At 43.1% G+C, this 23,683-nt stretch overlaps 1 protein-coding gene and 1 long non-coding RNA gene across 2 annotated transcripts; one reads left to right on the top strand and one right to left on the bottom strand.

The window, feature by feature from the left end:
* Nucleotides 1–216: 216 nt before the first annotated feature.
* On the top strand, nucleotides 217–22,479 carry LOC121335091 (ADP-ribosyl cyclase/cyclic ADP-ribose hydrolase 1-like). Its single transcript, XM_041402884.1, has 8 exons — nucleotides 217–763; nucleotides 13,377–13,506; nucleotides 14,122–14,257; nucleotides 14,956–15,038; nucleotides 16,713–16,789; nucleotides 17,420–17,512; nucleotides 19,719–19,805; nucleotides 21,673–22,479. The coding sequence occupies exons 1-8, from the start codon at nucleotides 525–527 to the stop codon at nucleotides 21,752–21,754; spliced, it is 927 nt and encodes a 308-aa protein (XP_041258818.1). The 5' UTR covers nucleotides 217–524; the 3' UTR covers nucleotides 21,755–22,479.
* LOC121335092 lies at nucleotides 16,796–22,232 on the bottom strand. Its single transcript, XR_005952515.1, has 3 exons — nucleotides 22,100–22,232; nucleotides 19,631–19,787; nucleotides 16,796–17,218 (listed from the first exon to the last, which is right to left on the bottom strand). It is a non-coding gene; the product is annotated as an uncharacterized LOC121335092 (long non-coding RNA).
* Nucleotides 22,480–23,683: the final 1,204 nt, after the last annotated feature.

The raw sequence follows: 23,683 nt of genomic DNA, 5'->3' as shown, positions 1-23,683 counted from the left end.
CCTGGGGATCCCGGGACAGCCTGGGTGTCCCGGGACAGCCCGGGGATCCCGGCACAGCCCGGGGATCACGGCACAGCCCGGGGATCACGGCACAGCCCGGGGATCACGGCACAGCCCAGGGACAGCCCGGGACAGCCCGGGACAGCCCGGGATCCCGGCACAGCCCGGGGATCCAGGCACAGCCCGGGATCCCGGCACAGCCTGAGGATCCCAGCGTAGCCCGGAGAGCCCGGCACAGCCCGGGGATCCCGGCACAGGCCGGAGAGCCCGGCACAGCCCGGAGAGCCCGGCACAGCCCGGGTATCCCAGCACAGCCCAGGATCCCAGCACAGCCCGGGGATCCCGGCAGGGCGCAGCACTGCCCGGACAGCCCCGCGCTCTGCGGGCGGCCGGTGACCCGGGGCGGGCGGGGGTCAGCCCGGCCTCCCGGGCATCCGCCGGGGCGGGGGCGGCGGGGCTGGCCGCAGTCGCCGCTGTCCCCGCAGTCCCCGCAGTCCCCGCTGTCCCCGCGGCCGAGCAGCGCGATGCCGCTGCAGCAGGGCTCTGCCCGGGCGCGCCAGCGCACCGTGCTCCTGGTGGGCATCGCCGTCCTGCTGGCCGCCCTCGTCCTCGCCGTCGTGCTGGCCTCTCTCCTGACCCACGGAAGGCACGAGGTCACCCCCAAAATGCTGAAGTGGAAGGACAGAGGGACCACGAAGAACTTGCAAGAAGTTATTCTGGGAAGATGCTACAACTACATCACGGCGCAGCACCCAGAGCTGGGGTGAGTAGAGGTCTGGGTTGGGTGAGCAGAACTCTCTCGCCTCCGCCTGGCCGTGGGCGCTGGGCTTGCAGTGGTAGGCAGAAACCAGGCGGTCAAGAACCCTGTTTTGTAGAAAAATGTACAGACAGAAACTTGGTGCCCCAGTGGTGGCTTTTTAAGGAAACTACCTGCAGGGGCAATAAAAGTAACACTAATCAAAACATAATCATAAATGGATTTTACAACTTCCCCAATGCCAGCTGAAATAAAAGCTGAATTCTAACAGTTTTGAGTACATGGAGGTGAAGCAATTTGCTGTAAAGCTGGTCTGCCAAAGTTTGTAATGTGACACTGCAGCCCTGTTACTGAAATTGCACAGGAGGGAGGGAAAGGACAAGGTTCAACACAGATTTATAGAGCAGAAAAAAGTGTTAGAAAAACATTCAGAAGTATGTTTGGGTTATCCAAAACTGTTTTTAGCATGTGGATAAGACTTCTTGATGAGCTCAGAGAGTTTGCATGGAGAAACAGAGGTGGATCATAATATCAGCTCATCACTCCCTGGAGACCTTCCCTCAGAGGTGGTCCTTGCTCAGCTCATCACAGCAGGTAGTGCAACACCCCAGGCATCCAATCCCTCTGCTCCTGCAGAAGAAATTCCATGAGCCCAGGTCTGCAACAGTGTATTAGAGCTGAGAACTGATTTTCTGATCCCCTTGGTTGCAGAGAAAGGATAAGTATGAAATAAGGAGTGCCCTGAGCCCCCCAGCCGGTACTGGGGACACCCAGGACAGGATCCAGAGCAACCAGGGTCTCTCAGCAGGGAACCATCCATCCCTTCTGTGGCACCAGCTGCCCTGCTTTGTCTCTGCAGTGAGCCTCTGGCAGAATTTTCCATCACCCTGGGCTGAGTGTTGGGGGCCTGCCCCACACCTTGGTGACAGAACCATCCTGGTCTTTGTCCTAAAAAAGGCAACTGGCACCTCTTGTTTTCATGACATTGAGCTGATGAGAACAAAGCTGTATATAGTTTGCTTGCATTTGGGTTTCTTTTGGATATCCTGCACTGTATGAAAAAGCTGATCTGCAGTATTTGAAGGGTCACGTGGAAAATCATGGCCTGAGCACACAGAGACTTGTTCATGCTTTACATCAAATATTTGAGTGGCTTTAGTGAGGGAAAGGAGGATACTTTTGCAAATAAAATTTAAAAGCTCCTGAAACTTGCAAAATCATACATATGTTTCTAAAAGCATAAATTAATTTATTAAAGATTTATTTATATATATTATTACTCAATATTTAAATCTGAAATTGTTTTCAGGCTTAATAGCCTTTGTTACTTGGGCTTGTGTCATTCAAATTGGGGTACTGAAGATGTGAAAACCACTTTTGTGTAAATGCACTTTCAGCCACAGCCACGCATGTTTTTGCTGACAGCACATTCTGAATCTGGACTACAAATATCTCTAGGAATGATTTGTTTAGTCAATTAATTCAAGGACAGTTTTAAAAAATCACAAATTCATGATCACAAGTTTTCTAAAATGTTTGTTAATACAAAGTGCAGCATTTTGGCCTATTCATAATCCAACAGTGCTTAATACCTTTGTGGCTGTGAGCTCACTTTCTTTCAGATTAAATTGCTTCTGTATCTTGCAACCCTTTTTTGTTTTATTTTATTTTATTTAAGAGACAATTTTTTTCTGAAGCATAGAGCAAAGAAGGAAAAATATGCCTGTTTATGTACATGTGAAATGTTCAGAGGTTCCCTGAGTGGAGAATTAAATGCAGATGCTTTTCTGGAAATTCTGCTCATTTCTGATTGCGCTGAGCTCTGTGCAGTTTGTGTAACCAACCACTTCCGTCACTGGCACTTTCTGATAATGACCTGGGTGCCTTTAGGACACATCAGAGAGTGGGATCTTTCATCCCTCTCTCTTTCATCATTAATGGAGGCCTTGGATCCTCTGTTGTATGGGATCTCTGGTGCACTTAATCGAAGAGAAGAGTAGGAACAGGGAACTGCAGAAACATGGGCAGTCTTATGAGCTGGGCAAGCTGTGCCCTGTACTCTGCCAGGACTGTTGCTGCCACTACTTCCCACCTTGGGAACTTTGTTATCTTGGTTTGAAATAATTTCATTTTCTCATAAATTTGTCCGTATTTTGTTCTTGCTCTTTTAATCTTACACTGATATATATATTTTTTTAAAATATCTGCCTTTGGTAAACTCGTGGACACTTCCGTGTATTTTTACTTTTTTTATATCAGAGTTACTAAGTTCCACCTTTGGTGGTATTTTCTGAACATAAAATCTATTCACTGTGGTAGTTAGTGACACTTACCACATTTTGGAATGCCATATTTCAATTTGGAATAACTGGCAGGTTTTGAATAAAAGGGGGGTGGTTGGCAAGACTATGGATATTATGTTGTTTCTGGCTATCACAGATGGCTGTAACAGCATTCTACAGCCTCCATTTAGCTCTGCTTTTGCATCTGTATGCTGTAAACCATTTAAGGCAGCCTCTGACATGTTAGTGTACACCTTTACTATCACAACTCTTTAATTCTAGAGGATACCTCTTTGCACTCTCCCTTGTCTTACTGCAGCCCTTATACCATGCCCAGCCAGCTCGCTCTGGTCATGCCCTTCTCTTTTCCAATACAATCTTTGGGCTGAACCCAAGCCCACAGAGGCCACTGAAAGGCTCTTGCTGTCTGCAGCTGAGCTTTGTAAACACCTCATGCAATCAGATTTTATCCTGCTGATTTGTTTATTCTTCAAATTCATCAAAACTCTGCTTTGAACTTGCTCACAAAAGGACATTTCTCTGGTAATGTGTTACAGCATCTGCCAGTAATAATTTTGTTCAACTGCTTGCATGCTGTACAATCCTCGGATTTATTTCTGCTGCTGGCTGACTCTCAATATTTGTACACATACAATTTCCTCAGTCTTCCTGCATAAACTTTGTCATGACAAAGTTCATGAGAAAGAGGAAGAGAAATAACACCAAATATTTCAATAAAGCATTTTCAGTATTAGCCCTTTATTTTGGAAGAAATGTGGATGGTATAGCAGTGGGCTTTAGGGCGTTTGTTCCCTGCACACAGAGTCACACATCTACATACTGACAGTAAAAAATAATATTTCCCTTTTGACTCCCCTGGAAAATAATGGCTCCAAAGCAATAGTTTGTCACAGCTTGGTATTCTTACCTTTTTTTCGACATTAACAAAAGCTAGAAGCTCTGATTTCACTAGTCTTGTAAAAATCCCGCGTGGCCATCAGGATGTGTAGTAGTGTGGGCTGAATAAAGCCAAAAGCACTTTGGTCTGAAGCAACAATCTGACCTCCAATGACTTCGTCCTCTCCTTCCCAGTAAGAGGGCCTCCCTCTTGTGGCTGTCAAACCGCTTGCAAGTCTCGCCTCCAGTCTCAGGCACCGCGGATTTTCCGAGAATTTCTCCTTGGAACATCCAGAGCAGGGAGGGCAACAGGGCTCAGGGCTGCAGGCTCACCTGCACAGGTAGGAAATTCAGCAGATCCGTGCTGACAGAGACCTGTTGTGGTGACCCATAACTCACCCGTCACTCGCAGGATGCTGCTTCTGATGGTTTGGCACCTCTGTGCTTGTTGGGGCAGAAAAAAAGGCAACAGCTGTAGCCAAAGTTAAGAAACCTAAGGTTTAGGTTTCTTCTTCACCACATTTGAATTGGCAGGCTGAGGTCAGGAACCAGCAGCACTTTGTGATCTGGGGAAGGAGTGGAGAAGCCACGTTATCTAAAAGCTCATAGTCACTAATGCCCAAAGCATAAAAGATGCTCTTTTTTTGGATCTAGAAATAACTGATTTTACATTTGCAGCTCGGGAGAATTTTTATTCTCAGCTAATGACTGCTCCTCCCTTACAGCTGCAGTCACTTCTTGGTCTTTAATTCACAGAACCACAGAATCACAGAATGGGTCAGGTTTGAGGGACTACAGAGGGTCAGCTGGTCCAACCTCCAAGCCCAAGCAGGATCCTCCTAGAGTACATTACACATGGGTGTTTACACACAACACTACAACATCACAACATTAGGGCTGTTTGTGTCCAGAGAAAGGACCTACTATTTAAAAATATAAAAATTGTTTGAAGTCAAACCAGCTTATTTTTTGTCTAACTTCTGACAGGAAGAGGGCACCAAAGATGGGGAGAGACAGGAGCAGTTTCAATAACACATCTAACTGCCAGGTCAAACAATGCCACTGTGCCTGACTAAGCAATACAAAAACCTGATGATGAAGCTGAAAGTGCAAAACTTCAATACATTTTTCATGCAATCTTGTATGGACACAGAATATGTTTCCCCCATAAATATAATTAGATCAACCAATATTGTTTTTATTGTTAGTGGCAAGGTCTGTTGTAACAAATTTTAACAGTCTATAAGTCCATTAAATTTAGTAAGAGTTGGTGCATGTCCAGGAGATCTCTGGTGCATGTCCAGTCTGTCTCCTGACTGCACAATCATGAATGCATTTTGCCTTCCCATTCCTTTGCAGCCTGTGGAGATGGAGATACATTTTGTCAAAAAGAACATATGGACCATGATTTTGTGTGAGATACTATTGCATTCATAGCATAATTTCTTCCCAAATTAAATCTGGGGTTTGTTGCATGCTTAGTTTTGCATTTTGCCTTCATGCTTTACTAGGCATTTTTAATCTAATTTCTTTGTGTTTCTTCACTCATTGTTAATGCTTTCACATCAAGCATGGTACTAAATAACCGTGATTTGATGCAGTGTCACAAAAATCCCAACTTTATTTTTATAGCCATGGTATTATACTGAAACTTACCTAAGTCTTGTTTTTTCATTGAGAAAATGTGCCTTGCATGAGAGGAACCATTACTGAACCAGTCTTCTGAAGAGTACAAATTACTACCCAGTTGCAATGCATTAGACCCTCTTAGAGTGCTCAGCAGATCTCTAGAGCTTCCTCATCTGATATCCATCAAACTGCAAAGGACTCCATGTTTCTTTGTTTGGAAGAATATGCTTTCTAAAAAAAAATCTGTTATCATTGCTGTGCCATCTTTTTTGGTCCCAGAGCAAACAAAAGGCTTTATTTGCACTGTCTGTGGAAAAGGACACAGGGGCCTGGTGACAAGCTGGATGTGACCCATCGGTGTGCCCTGGTGACAAGAGCCAGCAGCGCCTTGGGCTGCAGGAGAAGGAGCGTTGGCAGAGGGGACAGAGGGGACCTTTCCCCCTGCTCAGCCCTGGTGAGATGTGTCCGGAGTGCTGGCTCCAACTCTGGTCTTGTCGCTACAAGGGAGTCAGGGACACGCCTGGAGCACATCTAGTGAAGGACCATGAAGGTGACTGAAGTGTCAGAGCTACAGAGAGGCGTTGAGAGCACTGAGACTGTCCAGCCTGGAGAAGGGAAGGCTCAGGGGGGTAAATAGCAGATGAGGGGAGTAAAGAAGAGAGAGTCAAGCTTTTCTCAGTGGTATTCAGTTGCAGGACAAGAGGCAACGAGCGTTAATTAAAGTACAGAAAATCCTATTTAAACATAGGGAAAAAAACAGCGTTTTTTTTAGTAAAAAAAGGTGAGCGTGATCAAGGAATGGAACAGGTTGACTGGAGACTTTGTGGAAGCTCCATCTTTGGAGACTTTCAAAACAAGACAGATCCTGGTCCTGAGAAACCTTCTCTGAGACAGAGGTTGGACTAGACGATCATCAGAAGTGTCTTCCTTCCTCATTCTGCTTCTTTCTTAAGAATTACTTTTAGACCTGTAAGAAGTCCACTGGAAAACTAGGACAAACAGCAATGAAGAAATGTTTTGACTCATCTCTAATGAAAATATATCAGAGGTGATATAATTCAGCTGTCATTGCTAAGGTATGGTTAAAACTCAAGAGCTGTTTAACACCTCAGAGCACCATGAGGAAATATATCTCTGGTTATCCATAAGGACAGGAGGAATAACAGATCCTTTTTCCCTCTAGGGTCAAATGAAAGTCTGTCGCAAGTGTCCAAAGAAAAAAACATGCTAAAGATGCACTCTGTCTTCCCAGGAGATGACCACAAAATAAGCAGTTATCAAGGAGCTCACTCACAGATGTACTAAATCTCCAATCTGTTCCCTTGTCTGTGTCCTGCTGATAGAGCCCACCCTTAAGCAGGGGCTTCTCCCAAATTACTGCATTTATGCCACATTCCAGCAGCTTTAGTTCTATTAAAAACAAACAGACAAGCAAAACAAAACAAAACAATGTAGTGCAAGCTCGTGTTATGGGTGGGAAAAAGTGAAAGTGCATTAAGCCATTGAATATTTCCCTGTACATACTTTAATTTAGATCACTGTTACAGAATTGTTCTTAGAAGTTTAATATTAACATTGAAACTCTACTACCAATCCCCTTTCTGATCAAAGGGTAACATGCAAGCTAAAATTTATTCCCTCTGTACCTGTTGATGACATGGCCCTCACTTGGAACCTTAAACTACAGAACTACTATGACCCTCTGTCAAAATGTAGTCCAGGTGAGACTTCTGCCCTTCTGGAGGCTCTGCTCCACTTACAGAGCACCTCTGAAAACACCACCTGCTTTAGCAGCTTGTTTTTTATCCAGGGAGGCTGAAATACAGGCAGCAAAACCATCTGCTTGTGTAGATGAGCCCTTCCGTGGTTACAGCTGCCACCTCTTGGCTCAGCCCTTCCCAGGAGGGTGATAAGCCTGTGTTGTCCTGCAGCAGCAATTCCCCACTCACATAAAACACTCCAGGAGCCATAAACCAAAGCCACAAATACTCCTGCCCTTAAAACCTTCTTATTGCTGCTAAAGGTGAAGGACTGGTGTGCTGAGGAGCTGTCACTTGCTCCAGGTCATTCACTGTACAGGAACACACAAAGCCCTGGGGTGCACCCAGCAGCACTCTCACTTAGGACTTCTTTTTCCAGACCTCCAGGCTCCTCCTCTTTGCCTTGCAGAATTTAATTGCTCTGCCTACAGGCAACCTTTCCAGAAGTCATCTTGCTGTGAGGCAGGGTTCTGGATCTCCCTCTCTATGCCCAGTCAGTTCCTCCAATGCTTTGTGTACTCTCTTTTGAACTATGTGACTAGCAGAAAGCAGTACTTACCAAATCAAGCTGCCAAAAAAATCAAGCATGTCATTTTCATGTTGACAAAAATTCTGTTACCATAAGTGCTATGGTGGCAGACACTTTGCAATAATTAAACTAAATGGGAAATGAGAGTCTTGTGCTTATTGAAGACATTGAGATTGACAGGTGGTATTTTTTTCCTTCATCCCTTTCCAGCTAATTTCCCCCCTTTCTTTTATCCTAATGCTAAAACCAGCAGGTTAGTGTCCTGAAATCCTCAGCAACGACAGTGTCTGATCTCTCTTATTTTGTGTCTGCTGTTACCATAAGTGCTATGGTGGCAGACACTTTGCAATAATTAAACTAAATGGGAAATGAGAGTCTTGTGCTTATTGAAGACATTGAGATTGACAGGTGGTATTTTTTCCTTCATCTTTTTCCTTGCTAATTTCCCCCCTTTCTTTTATCCTAATGCTAAAACCAGCAGGTTAGTGTCCTCAAATCCTCAGCAATGACAGTGACTGACCTCTCTTATTTTGTTTATATTTCTTTATTTATATTTCTGATTTTCAGGATACCGGGTGGGAGGTTTAGGTGCTCCAGTGATAAGAAGGGAGCTGACCCGTTGTTCCCCTCCCCACGTTCAGCTCCCTGCCCTGCAGATGGGTCACGCTGTCACCCGGCACGAAGAGCCCCACGCCTTTGGGGCTGCCCCAGCTGCTGCTCCTGGGGACTCCTTCTCCCAGCTGATGGCAGTGTTCTCCTTGCTTTTAGCTCCTGGCCCAGCTTCGCTCCAGTGAGATGCAGCTGCCTGGGCTGTGCTTGGCAGCAGCTCCAAAAATACTGCTCCAAAGCAGCGGTGAGACACGGCAAGGCTGGAAGCAGGGAAGGGAAAGCTGAAGAAATAAAAGTCTGGAAATATGTAGGGCAGAAAAGGTAGCAAAAGGATTCTGAGTTAGAGAGGGCTTCCTCTCAACACAGGCATAAACATATAATTGTATATCCATATAATTGTATACCAATTATATAATTGGTCCGTGTATAATTTCTGAGATAAAGACACAGCTACACATAAGCTCACATGAAAAAAGAGATTGACTATGGATGTATAAATTTCCCTGCTGTCTGTGGCCATCACAGTTTATCAAAATGCAGGAGATAAACTGACACAGGCAAAGATGGGTCTGTTAAATGCAGAAATGTTGCTGCACCATTTAGTTCATTTGATACACATTCCCCTTCCAAGATATCTGGATTTTTACAGGTGAAACCTGTGCCTTAGATCCCCAGAAGAATGAAAACTGGCTTTATGTCTTTAAGGAGCCCGTGTTACAACCACAAACATCTTGCTGACTTTTTCAGGAGTCAGATTTCTGACTGCTTAGGTTCATCACAGCTCTGGCTAGTGATGGTAGCAAATGAGAAGGATTTTCTTACACAAAATGCAGAGATTTGATCACTGCACATGTTAGGGACGTAGCCTTAGGGGACTGTTTCCAGCTGTAACTTCAGAGCTTCACCACAGGGCCACAATTAAAAACTCAGGGCGGCCTGAAGACATTGCAATGTTTTAGAAACAAAATTCTGGACCTTGGAAAATTGGATATTGATTGTAAGGGAGAACAGGTCTCACCAGCAAAGTGTCTCTGCCTGGCAGGTTGATTTAAAAACATGGGCAGAGTTGATTGAGTTCTCCAGATCAAAGTCTGGAAGTAATTCTTTACTTATAAATTTGAAATGGTTCCCATACTTTAAGCATTACTCTCAAGTTCTTGAGTAGAAAACTAGAGACAACACAGCCCAAGGGAACACTGCCCTTCTTAAGATGTTTTCAGCATTCAGTGTCAGTCCAGTGTTGAACTGAAAGCAAGACTCTGTTCATGGTTTAACTGAAATCAGAGGGGATGAAACTTATGCTTGATATTTTACCAATTAAATCAATTTAAATTTGGGATGAATTTGCTCTGTCATGTCCAGTTAAATGAGAAAAAAAAATTGTAAAGCAAAAAAAAAAATCTATAGCAACAGTTATTTACCAGATAATTCAGAGCTATCCCATTCCTTGCAGTGTAAGGATATTCTTTCAAGGTTAGCCAGACCCAGTGTATGGATATGCAAGAAAAAATGATGCAGAAGCTGTCCATTTTTCTAATATGCACATTAAAATTTGGCTGATGGGATAGATGCTAATGGAAATATTCTTGGCCCCAGCTTCTGCTTGATAGATTATGTGATATTCATATACAAGTCAAATGGATAGAAATGTTCAAATTTATTGGAAAATGCAACTTCTACCCCAGTGTAAGGACAAATGGAGGATATGCTTTGCAGTATGTATAACATTTGAATTTAATAAGGAAAAGTTTGTTTGTGTCCCAACCCTTATTGTATGCTATACTGAGTTCAGGGTAGAATTTCTGGCTCAAAAAGATCTTAAGACAAGTTCTTCAGTCCTTGTTTTTCAGAGAAATGTTGCAGTTTTCAAGTTCACGGAAGATTTCATGTGTTCTTTCTGTTAGCTATCATTTCACGTTTACCAGTATTGCCCAAACTCTATTCATAAAAATAAAACTTGAAAAAATGAAACACAAATTTAGAGTATATTTATGTTACATATTACTGAATTTGGATTCACTGTTTCAGAGTCTATAGTAGAATAAAAGGCTTTAGACATTTCAGCATAAACAAAGCTAGCCTCAAAGGAAGAAGTCCATTATGCCTGAAGAGATTATATGGTGTTTGCAGATAGAATGCAGAATTAGTTTGTATACAACCCAAAACACACAAACAAATGCCAGAGAAAGAGAGAGCCCAAGGCCCACAGCACTGTGGGACATAACAGTATTCCCTGTGGACTCCGGAATTATCTGAATTAGATAAATTTAATTAACTGGTAGAGTGAGGATCTCTTTTGTGGCCTTTAGTTCTTCTGTAAATCCAGAAGGAACACTAAATCAACACATTCTATGACTTGGGAGCAGTTTTAAGGGAAAAGTTTGATTCTCAAGCTTTTTTTTTTTTTTTTTTTTTTTTTTTTTTTTTTTTTTTTTTTTTTTTTTTTTTTTTTTTTTTTTTTGGCAAGGCAATGTTCTTGTTTCAACCTGAAGATGTTCTTGCTGGAATTTTTAGTGTACCACATGCCAGCAAACTTCTCATATTGTTTCAGAAGGCCCAGAGCTACAGAAAGTCTCTGCCCTCACCTCTGCTCAGTGTGAGTTAAATTCTGCACACCAGAGAAGTATTTCCTTTCTGTGTTGGAAAAAGGCCAGATGAAAATTTATAAACAGAATCTACCTCAACAGTGAGACTGGAAAGAATAGCACATCTTCCTGGAGCTGGGGTTTGCAGGCCCTCAAGTCTTCTCACTACTTATCATATCTAAACCCAAATCACAGTTCTATGTGCCTTGTAATCTCTTCAGAATGTGAGACAAAATTTGTGCTTCATATCCAAGAAATAGCTTTTCAATGCCAAATCAATGATTTATTATTATTCATTTGTAAAAAAAAAACCCATGTTGATAAGAGAGGACAGCAAAAAGAAAAGGTTGTGTAGCTTTTTATGTATTTTTTTACACTGATGATCTGTATTTTGATTTCTAAAGCAATGCTTGAAATTGCCTAGTTTCCATAAAGCCCATCTTCATGACTTACCTTCTTCCCTGTGATACAGCTGGCAGTTCCACAGTGATGAGCAGCTGTCGAAGAGCCTCCTCCACTTGCAGGCCAAGACCTACCAGCTTTTATGACATTAAAGATGCAATTTTGCTCAGCTCTGCCAGGACTGTGAATAAAGACTCTTGTCTCAGATACTGACAACATTGACACACATCATCCAGTGATGAGTTTGGTGTCTTGAAAGGATGGAACACTGTTGTGTTCGATTGGTGACTCGGCAATCTCTCTTGGCATGATCATGAATCACCTGGATGGTTTTCTTTGTGCCTCTCATGGCCATGGCTTGAGTCTAGCAGCAGAAATGCTCTATATTGTGTCTCTCTCCTACCTCTCTGCTTTGGAAATACAAAAAAAAAAAGGGGTTTTTTATGGTTTCTTGAAAAATATTTTGTCTTCTGAGACCAAGCATAAAAAAATTGCTGTATGAAAGGATATATCACCAGGTACCCAGCTGTCACCTGGGCTGTTAAAGCTCTTACATAAAGCAGATTTCAGGAGTAGCTTAAAAAAAAAAGGCCTGCCTGGAGTCATTTGACAAATTAGAAAGTGTGAGGCATATAAATGTTTATGAGATGTGTCTGTGCTTACAGCCAAGCTGTACAAATTGTCTTTATGACAGCACTGACTGTGCAGAGCAAAGGGGACAGCTGCCTATTCTCTAATGTCAGCTCTCAATCAGCAGCAGCCCTCTCTTTTGGGTGATTCAGTGTGTCCATGTGGCAACCCTTAGTGGCAGGGAGAGGTATTTACAACTTCCTAACCTCTAAATGAAGTACCGAAGTATGGAGTATTTATGCTTTGCAGAGAGAGAAATGTCCTCCAGGAGAAAATTTAATGCACCAAGATAAGTGCTGCTAAGTAAAACGTGAATTCTTGCTGACACAAGAGTGCAACAGCAAAACAATGACCATGCTCCCTGCAGCACCCACAGTTTGGCTTCTTATTTCTACAGTGATGCAACTGAAAGTGCATTTAGGCTCTTGAATGAAGGAAATATAATAGTTCTGTTAAAAAATGATCATTGTTACTCGTCTTTATTTGCCAAGAGGTAAATTGGGTTCATATAAACAAGAGGTGTCATCCCTAATGCAACTGGGGCTGACCCTGTGACAGATGACATGACATGACATGACATGCCAGGCCAGGCCAGGGCTGCCTCAGCTGGCTGCTTAGCTGCAGACCCTGCAGGCTGACGTGCCCTGTCCCTGCTCCCAGGCTGTTTCAGACAGCATTGTACAGTGGCACCTGATCTGGATCTTGGTTATACCTGTGCAAATCCACTGCCCCTCTAGCAAAGTCAATCGCTGCAAATTAGTGCATAAATAAAAATGACCTCAGGTCCCAGAAAGCTAAATCTCTGCTTTTTAGATAAAATTACAGATTTTTTTCTCTAGGATCAAACTCTGTGCAGGGACACACATAGCCATATTTTTGGCTTGCTGTGTCTGAGGGGACAGTGTCCTCTGACCGTACTTTTAAAATGTACAACCTATAGTCTGAGAAGCTATTTGTTTCTCAAGATTTGGTGTGAATAATCAAGAAATTTGATCTTTAGGTTATGTAAAATCAGCACTGATCATTTTAAAGAGTAAAAACCTCAATGACGTTCAGATATTGCAGTAAACAAATTTGAAATGCAGGAAAAAGAGATGATTTTGAACTGTTCTTTCCTCAGTATATACTTAATTTGCTGAAGATACTCTGCTTTGGTAATGGATCATATATTTGGTGCCTGAGCATAGTTGGAATTCTTCTAACATCTGATCCAGAGTGTTTGACCACACCAGGAGAACCTTTCACAGTCACAAATGCTCATAAATATTTATTAACTATGTTTTAATCTTTTGGCAGAGATAAGGATTGTCTGAAAATATGGGAATCATTAAAAGATGTGTTCATTTACAAGAATCCCTGTAATATCACACCAGAGGATTACCAGCCTTTAATGGAGCTAGCGAGCCATCCCATACCCTGCAACAAGGTAAGAGCACAGGGCAGGGTGGGCTGGGCTGGGATGCCAGGTCTGGGCAGTGGGATCTCACCCACAGCAGCTCTGGGGGTCTGAAGGTCAATGAGGATGGCATTTTACTTCTGCACTTGCTGCAGCAGTCCTGCAGCCACACCTTTGGACCCCAGTAACCCTGCCCATCTATCGCTGGGAGTCATCCCTGTGTAAGGCTTGTCTCGAGCCAGGATCATCCCAGTGAAGTGACTGGGATGTCCCCATTCCCTGAGCATGTGGCTGTCTGTAAGGAGCATGCCATCATGCTGTTAGAGGGACAGTGCTTCCTGAAAGCTGTTCTTCCATGTGCAGCTCAAAAGCAAACAACAAATTTGGTAAATATCCTGTGCAAACTAGCCAAACCTTTCTTTCAAAATCCCTTAAAACCTAACTATGTCCCTTTCCACCAAAAAAAACCCCACCCAAAATATTCTGTGAATGACAGTGTTCAAATAAGGACTGACCCACTAGGGTGAACTCGCTGCATTTCAATAAAACTAGAACTCCTTCATTATCATTAACTTTCTCCAGAAAAATTTGCTGGCCAGCTGTAGTATAGCTATCACTTACCAGACATTGTACCTCATTTCACAGTCACTGTTCTGGAGCAAGACAGGTGACCTCGTTCATCGTTATACAAAATCCAATCAAAATTTCCTCACCTTGGAGGACACCTTGTTGGGTTATATGGCTGATAGAATTTCATGGTGTGGAGACCCCTCTGCCCCAGGTAATTACATCTAAACACAGTCCTTTTCACATCATTTTCTAGTGATTTAGTTTAAAATCTTATCTGTCCAATATTTTGGAAATCTGAAAATAACACCTATTTCTCAGGTTAAATTAAAACCCACAGCTTTGGATGTTATTTTAATACCAAATTGTTGCTTGAACTAATGGCCATATCTAGCCCCCTGTGCTTTGTTTGTTTGCTTCTACCCTGTGGTTCCTATGGGACAAACTGCAAAGCAGGAATGCCATTCAAGAAGGACCTGGCCATGGGCCAAAGTGCTGGGGCAGCGTGCAGGAGCCTTGGAGGTTTCACTGCCCACGGGGCTCCTGGGTTGGTGCTTTAGGCTAGGAACCTTTAGACTGGGCTGGAATTACTGAAAATGTTGTGCAAAGTTTGATTTTTCAATGCAATCAGACAGTACTTGTCAAGAGCCAACCTGTTTCTCACAATTGGGGTTGTGTGTTTTCCCTTCTCTGTTTTCTGAGAGTTCTTTGTGCAATTGCCTCCCTGAAAATACTGTGAGCAAACAGGAAGATCTTTGAGCAGATGCAAATTCCTTTTCCTTTTAGAGCCCTCTCCCCATTTAGCTTTCTTGCTTTGGTACAGGGCAAGTCTTTTTGCTCACAAAGCCACATGAGCCTTGCAAAAATATTCACTCTAACCTTAGCTGTTCTGTAAATATATTTTTTTCTCAGGAATCAACTATGAATCTTGTCCAAAACGAAATGAATGTGAGAGCAACCCTGGCTCAGTGTTCTGGAAAATGGCATCCAAGATGGTAAGATCTGGAATAAATCTCCCTGAATCAAAAAGTGAGGAAAGGCTCTAAGTTCCTGACATTGCCAAAAAATATGATTTTGCAGATTGGACTTAAAAGATGGAATAGTAGAAGTTGACAAAACTTTAGGTCCAAGTGTTAAAAATCATGGTGTTGGAATCCAAGGTCCCATATTTTATGTATAACATTTGATGTCCTTGTAGTTCAGGCATTCTTTTTGTGGACAGAGGCTGAGTGTCAGTGTCTAGAACAACCCTTGGCAGAGACCTGGAGCTCTGTGAGCAATACTCACAATTATAACAATGACCTTAATTAAATCACAGAACATAAATTGCTACGGTAAAATCTATTTAGCATGCTAATGTGGAAAGCAGCACCCAAATTGGCACAGACATTTTCCAAGAGGTTGAGAATCCCCTTGCACTTCCCAGCATAAACCTGAAGAGCACATCCTCCCACATCAGTACCTGGCAATGCTCCTGTGATGTCCCCACCCGCAGACACATGCCAACTCCCATCACAGGAATGAGATCCTGCTAGTCCCAGTTAAGCAATTACCTGGCTTTGTTGAATCAGCACTTTACAGGAACAAACTGCCAGAGAAAAACCTGATGTCCTGTGTGCTTTAATTTTACCTGTCTCTCAAGATTTCACACTTGGTATGACTATTAGGAGATGACTACCCAGGTGGAAAACAAGCATTCCTGTATGCTCCAGTTCTCTTGTATGTAAGAAAAAGTCTACTCACCATAAAAAAAAAAAAAAAAAAAAAAAAAAAAAAAAAAAAAAAAAAAAAGTTTTGTGGGTAAACTAGGAGCTAGGAGTGAAAATGGTTCAGTTCCAGAGTCTGTGAGAGAGAGAACCACATAGAGACTCAGGTTTGCTCAGCTGCAGGCTTCCTTGCCATATAAATTGAAGATCTACTAAAACTCATGCTTAATACATTTGAAAGTAATGCATAATGAAACTTCCTGAAACCTTGCAGCTCTCAAGATCTTAGTCTGAGCCACATTGTTTATGAGGACATGAAAGATTTGATAAGTACAGTCACCTGCATTAAGCTTTTAAAAATTCTTTGCCTTTGGCTTATATATCTAGAGTAGGTACTTTATATGGTTGGACATGAGTTTTAATAAATAAAAAAGCAGTCATTACATGATCCAGTATACTAAAAATCAAATCAAAAAACTTTCAGTGATAATTTTACTAAAATATCAAGAGAGAAAAATCCCAAGCCACAAAAGAACACAGAGCATGAGTCACAAGGAAACAAGTATGTGGTGGTTTGTGTGTCTTTAAACTAGTGATACCTCTGTTCTGGCTTGTCCTTACTTTCTGAGCTAAAGCAGTCTGAGGATTACTCTGAGTTACTACAGACAGCTGCAGCTGTAAGGGCTCTGGAAAGCCCTATAAAAACTGATACCGGACAAGCTGCTGTACCAGTCCCATGCAACCTTAGATTGCCAATTCATAGCTGTCTAATGAGGCTTTATCACAGTTTTGCCATAGCCTTCAGAGGCTTTATTTTTTGCACTGAAATGTTCTGCAAAAATATTGCACAGATCCTCTACTTGTATTAGACAGTTCTGATGACATCAATGAATTCTACCAGCCCCAAATCTGTCATGGCACTGCAGGTAGTGTCAGAGTGTAATGTCCATTGGTTTGGTTCAGTTTGCAGAAGCAGCCTGTGGTGTGGTTCAAGTGATGCTCAATGGATCAGTAGAAGCTGGAGCTTTCAGGAGCAGCAGGTATTCACTCAACACAAATCCATTCACGTCTCTGTGGGGCTGCATGTGGCTGTCTGCCTGTGAGTCCCAGTGCAGAAGGGATCTTGGTACAACTTGGATGTTGTAAAGCTGATTCTTTTCACTCCTTCTATTCAGAACCTGTAACTGAAATCCTTCAGAGGGTGTGCGGGTGGGGTATGCAGTGTGCTCTTACTGTTCAAATGATTATTACAGTTTCTTTGATTTTACTTCACTAGACTTGGCTACCTGGCTGGAAGTGTAGTCTTGAATAATATCAAAAGATGAAGAATATGCTTTCTGGGGGAAGAGCCATGGTCATTTCCCTGGCACCAAACCAAACCAATAACCAGGAAACTGAACAGGAAGAGAGGCACTAAAGATGGCAAAACTTCAGCTTGTTTCTGTCTGCAGGCAGTATCAAAAGTTCTCCTGAAAGTGAAATAAGAATGGGGAGACAATATTTGACCATAAGGCAATTAAATAGTCTGTGAAAATCTGTTGGCAAGATAATGTTCCCTCACAGAGTGTAATAGCAGCACTAATAAGCACTGGTACTTGGGAGGGGGGCATACTCTACATCTTTCTGAGATAACTAAGAGTGTTTTGCTGTTTCATGTTCCATTCTTACAGCATTTTTGGAAGTATTGAGATCTTTAACCTGGATCCAGATAAAGTCACTGAAGTGCACATTTGGCTTATGCAAAACATTGGTGGACCTCAAAGGTAAGTCACACTGGTGCACAGTGATGAGCAGCACGTGGAAGGCACAGGGCACAGCTCAGGTCTGGCAGCAACACTGTCTAAAACTCATTAAATCTGCTTTACACTCACCTTCTAGGCACTTTGTGCAAAAAAAAAAAAAAAAACCAAAAACATTTGTACTGTTGTTTCCCCTAGTATTTTTTGTAGGTACTGGTGAACGGTTATAGGTAAAACACAATGACATTTTCCTTGCTTTCAAGAGGTCCTGTGACCTTTAAGTTCCTTTCAGCTGCACTGAGGTCTACAGACCTTTGCTATGGGTGCAGCAATGAAGTCAGACACCAGGCTATGTCTGCAAGGATAAACATGTCCATGTATCCATCCAAACATGGATATGTTTGTCCACAGGAGTAGTATAATTATGCTGAGCCATTTTTGAATGACAGAACAGGTTGTGGAATGTTCATCTCTGAACATACTCAAAACCTAACTGGGACCTGGGCAACCTTTTCCAGCTCATATTGGTTTGATCTCAAGCAGTCTCTTCTTACCTAAATAATTCTGTGATTTTTAATAACAAATCTGTAGTTGAAATGTTTACCATGGAATTACTGATACCAGAACAGCAACCTCAAATCACATCTGAGCCTTTCTGAGTGATGTTTTTTATCCCAATCAGATTCATTTGCAGATCTACCACATCTGAAACACTAAGCATGAGGCTCTGTGCCTTTGACCCCTCCTTTCAGAGCCAGTTCTTTGGCTCACATGGTCATAATGCCCTGCCACAGTTTTTCCTATTCTTAATGATCTCCACGACAGAAACAGCAGCTTTGGTGCCATGAGTCAGGGAGAAGGCTGTGACGATGCAGTGCAGCTCAGGAAGGAGTGTGGCCCTTGCTCAGACAGCATCTCTCTCTGACACAGTTCCAGTGTTGCAGCCCCTCCCTGAGCCCAGACACCCAGAAGTGTCTGTCCCCTTTCCACATGAGCTGACACACTGCCATGGTTCACATGGTGCATCTGTGCTGGGGTCAGCATACCAGACTTAGTCTTGTGGTCCTTTGCATAACTGTTTGCTGGAGAAAAGGACATTGAGTGATCTTTACATCATTTTCCGCACACATGGCACCAAATCCTTTGTCCCATCATTTCCCAACATCAGAAATTTTTGCTATGCTCCCCCTCAGCAGCTGCAACAAGGCAGTGCCCTGCCAGCCCTCTTGCTGGATGCATCCTCCCCCTGTGACAAGTTCATAGCAATTTCCTTCTTATTTTCTACTTGCTTCTAAGGAGAGAGTGGGGGGGTAGCCCCAATAGTTATAACTTCTGATTTGTATTCCATGTTGAATCACTGATAACTTGTCAAGTCTAATGAGGAAAAAAGAGCTGGCAGTGCTCTCCACTAATGCCATATGTTAGGAACTGGATTTGTCCCCAGTAGTAGAAGGGAGTCCTGTACTCTGGATGAGGAGATGATTTTTACCTTGAGGTAACAAGACTTTTGCTGTGTCTCTGTCTGTGCCTATGACATTTGTCAAACCTCTCACTACAGCTTTGGGGCCCTTGGGCTATTTAATAAAATTAAACATAGAGATACAGGTCTTGAAGGTATGAGAGTGCTACATGCTTCTTGAAACTTTTATCTGGATGGGAAAGAAATACACACGTTAGGGCTCCTACCAGTGCAAAAGTGGCTGAAACATCCCCTTGCCAAAACAGAGCAGCAGCAGCAGCAGCAGCGGTAAACTGAATCAGACACACAGGAGGTGCTCACAGCCTGCTTCCTCCCCTGCTTTCTACCAGTTTCCTCCTATCTTACTTCCTACCAGGGACTTCACTGCTGCCTTTCATGGCTGACCTTTTCTCATCACTCAGAGGACTTGACCCTTTTGCCCTTTGACAGATTTCAGTAAGCCTTGTATTGTGCTGCTGTGGGTGGAGCGGTTCCAGAGCGTCCTGAACTGGGAATGGGACTGAGCCACGTCCCACAGATGTCCTGCTGCACAAAGCTCTCATGCAAGATGCACAGCTGGACATCACATAGCTTCTACCAGCAAGGGCCCAAGGGCAGCCAAAGCTCCACAAACCCAGTGGGCTTCTCAGCACATTGGCAAACAAGCTTCTAAAGAATCTTACCTGTAATAAAGCAGCGACACAGTGTGGAATTTAGGTGAGCATTTTGTACTCACAAGGAACACAAGTAACTGAAGTCTTCTCTCCACAGTGAATCCTGCTCAGGTCAGTCCATTCAGAGGTTAATAAGCATTTTAGAAGAACGAAACTTTAAGATCATCTGTGAAGACAATTACAGGTAATTATCCACTCTTATTGGTGATGACTTTGCTAACATCAAACTAATATTGCAGGTTTACAGGAAGCTAGAGTGGACTTCCTCCTTCCTGCCATGACATCCTCCAGTCCCTCCAGTGGGGCTGGGTCCTTCTCAGGGGCTTCCAGCCAGGCTGCAGCCCTGGGGCTGGCTGGGTCTGGGGCTTGCTCTCTGCCCTACACTTCCCATTGAGCATGTCAGCTGTTTTCAGGAAGGGAGCAATCTAGCCACCAGATTTTCTTCAGACTGGGTTTTTACCTAAAATACTCTGAACCACACAGGCAGCTTTCCTCCCTGCTGCATACAGATAACACAAGGTGCCAAGGGTGGGCCTTACTTCCTTCACCATGGTTTGAGCATGCTTTCTGTCCTGCTGCTTTGTCAGAGAGTGAGGCATGAGACATGATAAGCGTTACTAATTACTGTAATTTACCATTGTCAGGAGCAAAAAACAGGAGTCTGTGAAACAGCAGCCCAAGTCCTGACTTGCCTGAAATCTCCATCTTTCTGCTGAGGAAACATAAAAGCCAGAGACCCTTTATCCCTATGTGTGGGTTCAGAAACCTTCACACAGAGCAAAATTTTTCTTTAGAGACATTAGAAAAGTGGCAAACGTTCAATATTGCTCATATCTTATCTGTCAGGAACAGCTTTTCAGTGTCAAGGACTCATACTTTGATAAGAACATTTCCAAAATAAACAAAGATTTCTATGAACTTTTGAGTTTGTGACAATAGTTTAAGTAAGGAAAAATTGGTCTGCAAAGGAGAAAAATGATAGGTCTTTAAGTCTGAAGGCAGAGCAATGTATTCCTGTCTGGGTATTGCCGAACCTGATTAATGGGTGCTCTGCACTTTGTGAAAAAATTAGCGCTGGTGTGCAGCATAAATCTGCCAAATCATGTGCTTACTTTCTCTTTGGGTAAAAGGAACCTTTAAAAAATACTCCGAGGACCTGTAAGTAGGTACAGATTATTTCAGCCTATGATGAATTAAACTATGGGAAGAGGCAGGAAGGGGAAATATACAATAGCTTAGACCCCTTGTGGATCAGCACAGGGAGGAGCCTGACACTCATTGCTGTGTCTCACAACTCACAGCTGAAGGTAAAGTGACAAGTAGGGCTTTTTGTCAAAGCTCAGCTAACACATACATAAACAACTGGGTTGAGCAACACAAACAATCAATTTTGCTATTTCATATGCATAATAATAATAAAATAACAAATTTACAGGTAAAGCCAAACTTCAGGATAGACTGTGAAGGTTGACTTCACTCCCCTCTAGTCATTGCAAGCAGAACCATGTGGGTCTGTATCAGCTGAACATCTGCCTTTGCATGCCATGTAGCAACTGCTGCTGGTCATTTTCTCTTGCTTCTCTCCGTGTCAACAGTACCTTCCAGAAGTAACTCTAAAACTGAATTCACTGGATGCATTAGAAAAAATCTCATCATATCTGACATTCACAGCAACAGCTTTCTGTTGTAGCAGTAGGGTTTACCAGTGAGTAAGACAGATGGTGAGCTTCCAGCATGGCAGGAATTCCACAGTCTGTGCAAGAGATCTTCCTTCCTTTTCATAATTATTTTTTATATTGCAGAATAGCTGCCATGCTGTGAGGTCAGATCCTACTTTGGTTTGTACTGATTTGCCCTTCTCCCTAAAACCACCAAAGTTAGTTTTCTGCAGAAAGATCAAAAAGAATTACCCTAAGAAAATTGATCTGCTTAATAAGCATGGATGTAACATGTACTTTGATTTTTCACATCGCATTCAGGAGCTGTGAAGTAATTCTGTTGTACTTGCAAATTGATTATTAAATATTTGTTTGTTTTGTGTCTAATTTCAGGCCTGTTCAGCTCCTTCAGTGTGTGCACAACCCAGACCACACAGACTGCAGGCTTTGCACCAACAGCTCAGCAATTCCGTGAAGCAGAGTTCTCCGTGCTACTGAAGGATTCCCTTGCTTGTGTGCAGAGCTGGAGGAGATTTGGCTACATAGCTAAGAGTGATAACAGTAGCATGGTGTGTGCTGAGTCCATAACCAGAAGTCCTTGCTGTGATACTAACAGCCAAATAGCAGGAGATGGTACCTGAGGTGTGCTGCTGTACACACACACACACAAACACTGTTTCAGACGGGCTGCGGCTGTGGTCAGCGATTGAAGGCAGATGCTTTGCCCTGGTTTGCTCCTTCCTATACAGCTTGCACAGAGCAGGGATTCCCTGGGGCATGCACAGAGAAGAAGAGACTTTCCAGGGTAGGCAGAACTCACCTAGGTCAGTGTTCATCTTCCTTCCTGCTGAAAGGTTCAGCAGGAAATGGCCAGGGCGTGCTACGTTTTCCCTGCATCCCAGTGCAACCTTCCCCAGAGGGGAATGTTTTCATTGGCACATAGTATAAATCACGGCTTTCCCAGGTATTGTGGCACTTCTGACCAGGCAAAGCAAGCAATGGAATAGGCAGAGCAGTTCTTGCCTTTTAATGGGTATCACAGTAAGCAGCTGGTGGGAAGACAGCTGAGCTGAGCTAAGAAAAAACCAGAAACTGCTCAGAGGGTTGCCTGCACCTGTAAAAACTGCTTAGTATGCATCTGGGAGAGAAAATAGTGAGACTGACTCAGATAGCTCCATTAAAATCCTACTGGATATACCATTGCGGTCAGATTACATTTTGTTCTTTATATAGCAGTAAACAGTAGCCTTCCAACTTTCAGAAAAGGTCCCTCAGGCCACTACTTGGCCATCCACTGGAATAGAAACAAACATCAAACGGTTGCCACAATAAGGAGCCTCTCTTGACCTCAGTCTCTGCAGTGAAAGGTGATGCCTTGAGGTGTATAATTCACAAGAACAGACGTGCCAAGGTGCACTGAAGCACCAGGTTTCACTGATTTCCTTTGATTTCTATTTTACCAGTCTCAAGTGCAGTGTTTATAGCAAAACGAGTATCTGAGGCCAGCTTGTGGCCACGGCTGTAGTGCCTCTGTGCAGTGCCATTGACACGAAGAGAACAGAGCAGGCTTTGCTACAGACATTCTCCCAGGTGCTGAGGTGACAGGGTGACCAGCAGCTGCCAAACCTTTAGGCACGCTGGGCTTTCCATGATCCCACAGGGAGAAGCTTGTACTGCCACGTTTTAGTGACTACCCAGAGTGCAAAGCATCCTTATGGAACTACACAAGCTGGTGTAATTTTGAGCCTCTCTAGACAAACCTAATCTATTCAATAGCAATAGAAGGCCTGCACTGAGCCTGGCTGGACCAACCCAAGACCTCACCCATAATGTTTACATTAAGTGAAATGTATTTTTATTTGCGAGTTGTTATGTAACTACTTAGATGAAACAACATAGACACAAACCAATACTTTCAAATAGTATTGACTGTTTCTGACTATCAGTTTGTCTTCATGCTCACTTTTGTACCTCTTCTGTTGCAATATGTTGACTGTAAAATCAAGATCTATAATAAAATTGCAGATGACAAATGTTCTTAATTCAGTTTGACATTATACAGAACCTCAGAAAGTTAAGAAAGAAATATTCTCAGAAGCCCAAAATAGGCCGCTTCCTAAAAACAGCTCAGAAATCTGTTCAAGGTATGAAACACTGCATGCAACCACCCAGGAGAGCAGAGAAACAGAGCACAGCCTCCTCCCCAGCTGTGCTCTTCATCTGATACAGAGAAGTCATTGTCTTTGTGGGTGGCTGGAAGTGAAGCATCCTGAGTCTTTATCTTGAGCATAGATTGTTCTTGGCCATAACAGTTAAGAAAGACGATTGTTCTTGTCAGTGGTTATGTAGTAAGATGCAAAGAAGCCAACTGTGCTTTTGGAAGCTGAGATGCACAATTAGTATG

Source organism: Onychostruthus taczanowskii, unplaced genomic scaffold (genome assembly GCF_017590055.1).
Source record: "Onychostruthus taczanowskii isolate IOZ18803 unplaced genomic scaffold, ASM1759005v1 scaffold2, whole genome shotgun sequence".
In the NCBI taxonomy this organism is placed as follows: Eukaryota; Metazoa; Chordata; class Aves; order Passeriformes; family Passeridae; genus Onychostruthus; species Onychostruthus taczanowskii.
The sequence above is the reverse complement of the archived record's forward strand: the minus strand, read 5'-3'. Positions and strand labels throughout refer to the sequence as shown.